Below are 8,958 nucleotides of genomic sequence, written 5' to 3' on the forward strand. Positions count from 1 at the left end.
CACAAAACAGGTTTGCTGCAGATTTATTGACAAGAATTCAGCCATAAAAATCTAGCTAGTATAAATTTTTTATGTATTCAAAAATCGAACAAGAAAATGGTAAAAAAAAATGGAAATAATCGCTTTTTAACCTTTAAATCGAAGCAACATTATCTTAGTAAAGCAAGCTCCAAGTCAAACAACATTGAAAGTCAATTGATTGTGCGAAAGACGGACCATGGACGGACTGGAGGGCATTAGGCTGCAAGTGGCTCACGATAAAAGATAACCAAACGTTTATTGCGGACTAGGGGTTCCAACTGACACGAAGTCAAAAGTTTTTACGAAGACGACGAAATTGAAGTGAGAAAACGCAAAATTCTAAGGTAAAGATATTTTCTGTTGAATTTTAATTTTTAACCATAAAGATTGTACCGGATTCAACATACCAGCAAATATTTCTCTTTTAAAAATTGCACACTAACAAAAGAAACTATTAATTATCGGCAGTAGCTGCTGTCGTCGTTTGAAGTTTGGTCGTCGCGGAAAAAAAACAGCCATGGAAGTAACAAAACAGACGGAAAAATGTAATTTAACGGAATACAAAAACTACGCAACTAAAGTTTTGGATATAACTTTTGACGACATCTCTTATACTGTGGGAAAAGGTAAATACAGAACGATATTTCTAAAAGGTCATTCAACTAAACGTAAATCTGTCTTAAATTGTCAGTCAAAACCTGACACAACGCGTTATCAGCTTGCTGTCGAGATAACAAACAGTTAAAAAAAAACAGCGTGATTATGTCATGATAATTAAGCTACAATGTACAATGTATGTTATTGTTCCTACGGTAATCTTTACTATGCACTGTCGCTAGGGAAAAATGCTATACGGATTTTACACAAAATAAGCGGAGCCTTCAATTCCGGACAATTAACGGCAATTCTAGGGCCGTCCGGAGCGGGAAAAACTTCGTTAATGAATATACTAGCCGGTTTAAAGTAAATTTCTGGTATATAAACGCTGATGACTTTATGAATCGGATTGCTGTTTGGCAGGAACGACGGAATAGAAGGTTGCGTCAAAGTTAACGGCGAAAAACAAGATGTTAGAACATTCCGCAAACAATCTGCGTACATCACACAAAAGGACCATCTATTACAAGACCTAACTCTCGAAGAGTACATGATGGCTGCTGTTCATCTAAAGTTGGGTAATAAAGTCCCAAACAAGGAAAAGTTATTCAAGGTATTTTTTTCATATTATGCTTTAGAATTTAAAAAAAAAAGCAAATTAACTTTAAGAAAATTCGGGTGATAGGTGGAAACGATTTTGAAGACATTGGGACTAGTGGGCAGTCAACGAACAAACATTTCGCGGTTATCTGGTGGTGAATGCAAAAGGCTTTCGATCGGAGTGGAATTATTGGACGATCCTGCCGTCTTATTTCTAGATGAACCGACAAGGTAAAAAATGATTCAGACAGCTGAATCATAAAAAAAATTTTGATGTGAAAAACTGTGCTAATCTTTACTCTTTCTACAGCGGACTGGACAGCTCGTCGAGTCTGAAGTGCGTCGGCTTACTACGTGAAATTGCTAGAAGTGGTCGAACTGTAAATGAATCACAAAATTATCGATAAAATATTAGCGAAATAAAATTTTTTATGTTTTTGACCATTTTTAAAAGGTCGTAGCAACCATTCATCAGCCAAGCTCACGATTATTGGACCACTTTGATAATCTTTACATCGTGGCAAAAGGATCGTGTATCTACCAAGGACCCACCGGATCTTTAGTTTCTTATCTAAAGACCGTAAATTTGAACTGTCCTAGCTATCACAACCCTGCTGACTTTGGTGACTAATATTTTACGTTGACTTGGATCCATTAAGTTAAGTTTAAGAAATTTTGGTGGAAAATTATTAAATGACACCTTTGGATTTCCCCTCCAGTGATGGATGTGGCCACTGGGGAATATGGGGACGTGTTATTCCAGTTGACATCCGGAATTGAAAATGGCCGTCTCATCTACAACGAATTTTCAGAAACTATTCCCGTTACGCCATCACATGACGGTAAAATTAGATCGAAAAACCAATTTACTTGGTCTAGCGGTAAAACTTAGTTAAGGGGGAGATAATAAAAAATTGAGTTCGATATTCAAGAGACCCGGAAAGAATCTGAAAGTCTGAACAAAGTCGATCGAGAAAAGAATGGTTCGAGGAAAGATCGACTGACGTACGGTGCACCATTCCATACTCAAGTGTCTGTTCTACTTGAACGAACTTTCCGAACTATTTGGAGAGAGAAGGTAAGTTAGAAAATTTCCCTTTTCATACTACGTTTTCTACAACAATAAAATCTTGACATCTTTCGTAACTGCGTACTATGCTAGATGCTGACTAAAGTACGCTTCGCTACTCACATTGTATTTGGTCTCTTCATTGGACTGGTGTATCAGTTTATCGGGAACAACGCTAACCTAACCATAAACAACGCTGGAATGCTGTTTTTCAACCTCGTTTTTATTGTGTTCACCGCCGCCATGCCAACTTTAGTAACTTGTAAGTTTCACAAAAAAAAACAATGTTATGCTCGTGTTCTAATAATTTTTTCTCTTCAAATTTTAAAAGTTCCACTGGAGAGAAAAGTGTTGTTTCGAGAACATTTGAATCATTGGTACAGCCTCAAAGCGTACTACCTTGCCAAATTGCTAGCTGACATTCCGTTCCAGATTATCTTTCCTACTGTATATTTCGTGATCGTCTATTTCATGACTGGCCAACCGCTGAGCTTACAACGTTTCGGTATGCTCCTGTGTGTCACAATCTGTATGTCACTGGTTGGACAAGGAGTGGGACTTTTCTTTGGCACCGCTTTAAGCATTCAATCGGCAGTTTTTCTGGGACCAACCTGCGCTATTCCGTTTTTTCTTTTCGCTGGTTACTTCATCAACTTAAATTCTGTCCCATCCTATCTGAGCTGGTTCTCATACATCAGTGTCTTCCGCTACGGTTTCGAAGGTTCCATGATAGCCATCTACGATTACGACCGCCCACCACTCGAATGCGCCCAACCTTACTGTTACTTTCGTTCGCCCCAAAAGTTTCTGGAAAATTTCGCCATGGAACAGAGTTCGTACCTTTTTTGCATACTTGGCATGCTTGCGTATTTTATAATACTACGAATTCTTGGTTATTTTCTTTTACGTTCCAAGCTGAAGATGATTCGTTAAGGCTCTTAGCACTGTATATTACCAATGTTTAAAGTGTTTTAAAAAATGGTTTTCTGAAGGTTAACCACATTGTTGGGAAAGATTGTGGCGCAATTTTACAAAAATACATTTTACAAGATCACACAATAAAGTTTTGGGTGAAGAGAAACAGCTTGGGCTTTCAAATTCACTCCCTTAACTTGCGCACCGGAAAATGCCGGTGTGGCGGCAAGACCCTCTGGTGGAAATAATGCTCAAGTTGCACTTTGCTTCAAGTGTTTCAAGTTCAAATATTTCTGAATTTGATTGTTTACTCACAGACAAAGTTGTGAGGTACAAAAACAGGCCTTATCTGCAGTCGTTCTACACGTGTGCTATTTAATGAACCCTGACTGAGAAAAACCAAAACAGCAAAATAAAACAGTTTCAGCATGGACCAGGAATAATCGTAGCCTACACCGTTCTACATAACGATTTAAAATCAACGCCACCAAATTGTCAAAAAGGATTATAGAGATGAAGTTATCCTACCTTTAAGCCTGGGAAATACAGCCAAGCATCCACGGGTACTCCATCCACCTGGTTGAATCTACACCAGGAGGGATAGGTAAAACGGAGTCCTCGTGAATACACCCACATTCACATGGGCGTACACGAGGACATTTAAAGAAAGGGGAATTGAAGAGATCCTTAACTCGGCCGACACTGGAGGTTTCTCCAATTTAACGGGATATCTAAATAAAAAACGTCAACAATGAGCTACGAAAAAATATTTAGAGAAACAATAACAAGCAAGGAAAAGTTGTAAATAAGACAGCTGCAAACCAGGAGTATGACCGAATTGTTAATAAACAGGAGAATTGAAGGTTTCAATGAAATACAGAATACACAGCATTTATGCAAGTCATGCATCATCGTGCAAAATTTGGCAGGTAACATGCAGGTTAATAAAAGTAACAAAAATTATTACCAAAGCGATGATACTGTGATTGCTGAAATTGACAGGAGGTCAACAGTGAAATCAAATGACTGGAGGTCCAGCGCAAGCAAAACTTTGCTGTTACGATGGCTGGCTCAGGTCTTAAATCTGCACAGAGTAAAAGGTTACATTATAGTGCAAACAAACTGCCATGCATGGACAAGGGAATAAACAATAACAATGCTAGTCAGGAAGTAACAATTCACTAACTTGGAACAAGTTTAACTCTTCCATTTGTTACTTAAAGGTCCCATATTGATCTCATTTTATTCTGAGTAATTTACCACCTGCCCAACAGAATGGAGTGGAGAGTATGGAAAGCTGCGACATCAAAGTTGGCGATGACCACATTTTTGTAATTTTATTTTCGGACATCCACGTGACCACGTCGAAAATGTGATTGTTCCGTTTTTCTTTGAAACGTCTCCTTTTTGAAACTTGTAAACGAAAACCAAAGCAGACGAATATTCTAATTAGCATTTAGCAATACTTAAGATATAGATTAGAATATATTACAAATCGATCCCTCCCTCTAAATCCAAACCGCAAAAAAGCAGGAAGGATCCTATTTATTTCGTATTGCTGGACTGCTCTTTTATTTTGTGGTCATGCGATTTGCTGGTTATTTTCTCTTACGTTCCAAGATGAAAAGTATGCGTTAATTGTTGATGGTCATTATAGTATTAGCCGCAGTAAAAAAAATTATTCAAAACTAGCTTACAGAAACAAAATATTCAAAGTCCCTATATTTTTTGTTTACACATAAGCCAGACAAAATATTCGGTTTAAATCCAATAAACGAAATGACAAATTTCGTTCATTTTCAATCAGACACGCACAATGTCTTCTTTTTATCTTAGACTGCGGGTTTCCCGTCTTATTAGATAATAATGCTGGGCTACAAAGCTCCCCTTTGGCCTTTATCGATGCGATATTATGAGAAACGAAACACAAGATAACTGACAAGAGCGCTAAAAGAAATACCTGGATTTTTTTGTTTTCAAGAGTCTATAGGGCGTTTCCTGCTTTTAGGTAAACACGCTATGTTAGGTATCAAAAAATGAAAATTGGCCTCACTTCCTTTCTTCGGTTAGAAAGGATTTTTCTCTTTTTGTCAACTAGACAATTAAAGATAGAAATAATGGATTATTAGAAAAAATAATTAAAAAAAAAATTGGTTGTTCCGTAATAAAGGAAATAAAATAAAATGAATGATCGCGCCCAAGATTTCGATTCTTAAGCGATCACCGACTCACCGCCAAGCCTGCAATAAATTTAAGTCGACACTGCAATTCAGTCGTCACAAAGATACAGACTTCGCACAAAAAAAACAACAAGAGTGCTCTCTTCGTATCAAGTAAAACACGATGTAAGAAGAAGATAAAGGATAATCCAAATAAGGACATTACGGAAAACTAAAAAAACAAAACTATTTTACAATAAAAATCTCATTCTACAAGGTTATAGTCAACGCTAAATTTTACCTTGTGCATACCTGCCATAAGTAACACCTGAACACAAAGCAAATTAAGCCATCTGACGGCAGTGAAAAAAACTTAAACTGAACTGAATCCCCCTCCAACCCCCCCCCCCCCCCACCCCCCAAAAAAGTGGGCTCCGAACTGATTTGCTTACGCTGCCATTTGGCAGTTGATCAGCGGTTGTATCGCAAGTGTTGTTCAACCGAGGTCGAACATTTTCTGAAATAAGCGATTGTGGATCTAGTGGACGTGGTTATCTTCTGAAAAATGAAAGTTTTATAATGCAACAACTCGAATAAGTTTTTATTTTACATTTACTTATACAATAAACTTAAATTTGAATCGTCACGTGAGAAATATAGAAATGAGTGTAACTCAGCTAGAAACAATTAGCCTGAAAGCCCCACAGGAACTTCAAGTCAAAACACTGGATTTCAGTTTTCGTGATTTATCTTACACCGTCGGAAAAGGTAGATAAAGAATAATTCAAAAAATTCCTAATGTAAAATCATTAACATGAACTGTCCGTACGATGCGGACACTACCCTATCCGTAATTTGCTTACATAATGTGAACTTCATGTGTTTAGGTAAAAATGTTAAAACAATTATACACCAATTGAGCGGAATCTTCAAGTCCGGTCAGCTGACGGCCATTCTAGGGCCGTCCGGAGCGGGAAAAACTTCGTTAATGAATATTCTAGCCGGTTTAAAGTAAGTTTTACTCGTCTGCAAATGTCAAATGGCTAGTTGATGATTGCATATTGTTTAACAGGACGAGTGGAGTCGATGGACACGTTAAGGTTAATGGTGAAACACGGGAGTTGAAAACATTTCGCAAACAATCGGTTTACATCACACAGCAGGACCATCTGTTACAAGACTTAACCGTCTACGAGTACATGATGTCTGCTGCTCATCTGAAACTGGGCAATAAAGTGTCCGAAAAAGAAAAGAAATCAGAAGTATTTTGAATTGATGTTGTCACACTGATTTACGGTACCTAAAATTTCGTTGTGATAGATCAAGCTGGTTATGAAGACATTAGGTCTGATAAACAGTAAACGAACGCGAATTTCCTGCTTGTCTGGAGGGGAATGTAAGCGGCTCTCTATCGGAGTAGAATTGTTCAATAATCCAGCCATATTATTTTTGGATGAACCGACAAGGTAAGAAAATTTAAAGATAATTTGAAGCTATCGTCTGTAGGAGAAATGGTCCAATTAACTCTTTAACATTGTTTGCTCTACAGCGGACTGGACAGCTCGTCGAGTATGCAATGTGTTAAATTATTACGTGAAATCGCCAGGAGCGGTCGAACAGTTAAGATCTATAAATAATAAACGAGGATTGTAAACAAGAAAGGGGTACTATTTGTTATTGTGTTCAAGGTTGTAGCGACCATTCACCAGCCAAGTTCGCGATTATTGGACCACTTTGATAATTTGTACATCGTGGCAAGCGGATCTTGTATTTACCAAGGGCCAGTAGAATCTTTAGTGCCCTATTTAAAGATCGTCAACTTGAACTGCCCCAGCTATCACAATCCGGCCGATTTTGGTGACAAAAATTACTTCAACTGTTAACGATTTTTTTCAAAATTATTAAATCTACAACATCACTTTCTATCTCATCTCCAGTAATGGATGTGGCTTCTGGAGAATATGGCGACGTGATAACGCAATTGACGTCAATTGTTAAAAATGGTCGTCTCATTTACAACCAAGATTCAGAATCTGGTTCAATTGCTATACCTTCCCATAACAGCGAAGGTAATACGCTTAAGACATTTATTTGCCATATTTATTCTTCAACAAAAGACACTCATATATAATCACAAGACGAATTTAAAGACGAACTGACAACAAACAATGGCAAAAAGAAGCGGAATAATAAAAATCAACTGGTGTACGGCGCACCATTTCATACACAAGTGGCTGTCCTGCTTAATAGAACTTGGCGAACTATTTGGAGAGAGAAGGTACACACACTTAAATTTCGAAATTTCCACTGTGCATCTTAAAAACCGATTGCTCTTCGTTAATAGATGCTAACAAAGGTACGCTTTCTTACTCGCATTTTATTTGCGATCTTTTTCGGACTGTTGTTTGGAGCAGTCGGAAACAACGCCGCCTATACCTTAAACAACGCTGGATTGCTCTTCGTTAACTTAATTTTTATTTTGTTCACCGCCGCAATGCCAACTGTCGTTACTTGTAAGCATTTCAAGCCTTTCCAACATTGATTTACTCGTTATCGAAAATGAATTTACACTATTTTCTACTAACAGTTCCACTGGAGAGGAAAGTTCTGGCTCGAGAGCATTTGAATAATTGGTACAGCCTCAAAGCGTACTACATTGCCAAGACGCTAGCCGACATTCCGTTCCAAATATTATTTCCTACTTTTTACTTGATCATACTTTATATAATGACTAAGCAGCCGATGAGCATGGAACGTTTCATCATGCTCCTAGTAATAGTGATAGGGTTATCACTGGTGGGTCAAGGGATTGGACTCGTCTTCGGCGCCTGGTTTGATATCCAAGAAGCCGTTTTCCTCGCGCCAACAATGGCTATTCCTTTAGTCATTTTTGCTGGTTTCTTTATCAAATTGAGTGCCGTCCCGCCGTACCTGAACTGGGTGACTTACGTCAGTTTCTTTCGCTACGGTTTCGAAGGATCCATGTTAGCTATCTACTACGAACGCCCGCCTATCGACTGCTTTCAACCTTACTGCTACTTTCGCTCACCAAACAAGTTGTTGCAAGAATTCGACATGGATCAAGGATCCTATTTATTTTGTATTGCTGGACTGCTGTTTTATTTTGTGGCCATGCGATTTGCTGGTTATTTTTTCTTACGTTCCAAGATGAAGAGTATGCGTTAATCGTCTTTTGGGGTTCTGTTTTACTTCCTTTTTTGTATTTGTCATTCGTAATATTGAAATGTGAAATCTGCTGCTATCATAATGCTACTTTGACGAAATTTAGTTAATAAAGGACTGTAATGCATGAATTCGTTTCTCAAATTTTTATACTTTCAGGACTGCACAAGACTGGGGAATTAAAACCTGTTTCAGATTGATCGAAGGGAATTCAGCCCTAAAAAATTGGAAGAACTTTATGTGCGCAAGCATTTGGCATTCAGCTGAAAACCGGGGAAGACTGCAGTAAAACAATGGAAATGATCGCGTTTAGGGCTTTAAATCGAAGCAGCCTAATCTAAATAAAGCAATCTCTAATTCAAACAACATTGAACGTTGATTATTGAGTGAAAGACGGACCATGGACGGACTGCA

At 38.0% G+C, this 8,958-nt stretch overlaps 2 protein-coding genes across 2 annotated transcripts; both read left to right on the forward strand.

Annotated features, from left to right (window-relative positions):
- Nucleotides 1-215: 215 nt before the first annotated feature.
- Nucleotides 216-3,368, forward strand: LOC124320303 (ATP-binding cassette sub-family G member 1-like). The gene is made up of 11 exons (XM_046783119.1): nucleotides 216-365; nucleotides 493-647; nucleotides 861-984; nucleotides 1,042-1,231; nucleotides 1,304-1,449; nucleotides 1,529-1,598; nucleotides 1,673-1,841; nucleotides 1,938-2,060; nucleotides 2,151-2,296; nucleotides 2,381-2,549; nucleotides 2,619-3,368. The coding sequence occupies exons 2-11, from the start codon at nucleotides 539-541 to the stop codon at nucleotides 3,218-3,220; spliced, it is 1,848 nt and encodes a 615-aa protein (XP_046639075.1). The 5' UTR covers nucleotides 216-365; nucleotides 493-538; the 3' UTR covers nucleotides 3,221-3,368.
- A 2,465-nt stretch (nucleotides 3,369-5,833) lies between these two features.
- Nucleotides 5,834-8,675, forward strand: LOC124320304 (ATP-binding cassette sub-family G member 1-like). Its single transcript, XM_046783120.1, has 10 exons — nucleotides 5,834-6,129; nucleotides 6,249-6,372; nucleotides 6,434-6,623; nucleotides 6,682-6,827; nucleotides 6,911-6,980; nucleotides 7,050-7,218; nucleotides 7,299-7,430; nucleotides 7,500-7,639; nucleotides 7,706-7,874; nucleotides 7,949-8,675. The coding sequence occupies exons 1-10, from the start codon at nucleotides 6,024-6,026 to the stop codon at nucleotides 8,545-8,547; spliced, it is 1,845 nt and encodes a 614-aa protein (XP_046639076.1). The 5' UTR covers nucleotides 5,834-6,023; the 3' UTR covers nucleotides 8,548-8,675.
- Nucleotides 8,676-8,958: the final 283 nt, after the last annotated feature.

Source organism: Daphnia pulicaria, chromosome 1, assembly GCF_021234035.1.
Source record: "Daphnia pulicaria isolate SC F1-1A chromosome 1, SC_F0-13Bv2, whole genome shotgun sequence".
NCBI classification, from domain to species: Eukaryota; Metazoa; Arthropoda; class Branchiopoda; order Diplostraca; family Daphniidae; genus Daphnia; species Daphnia pulicaria.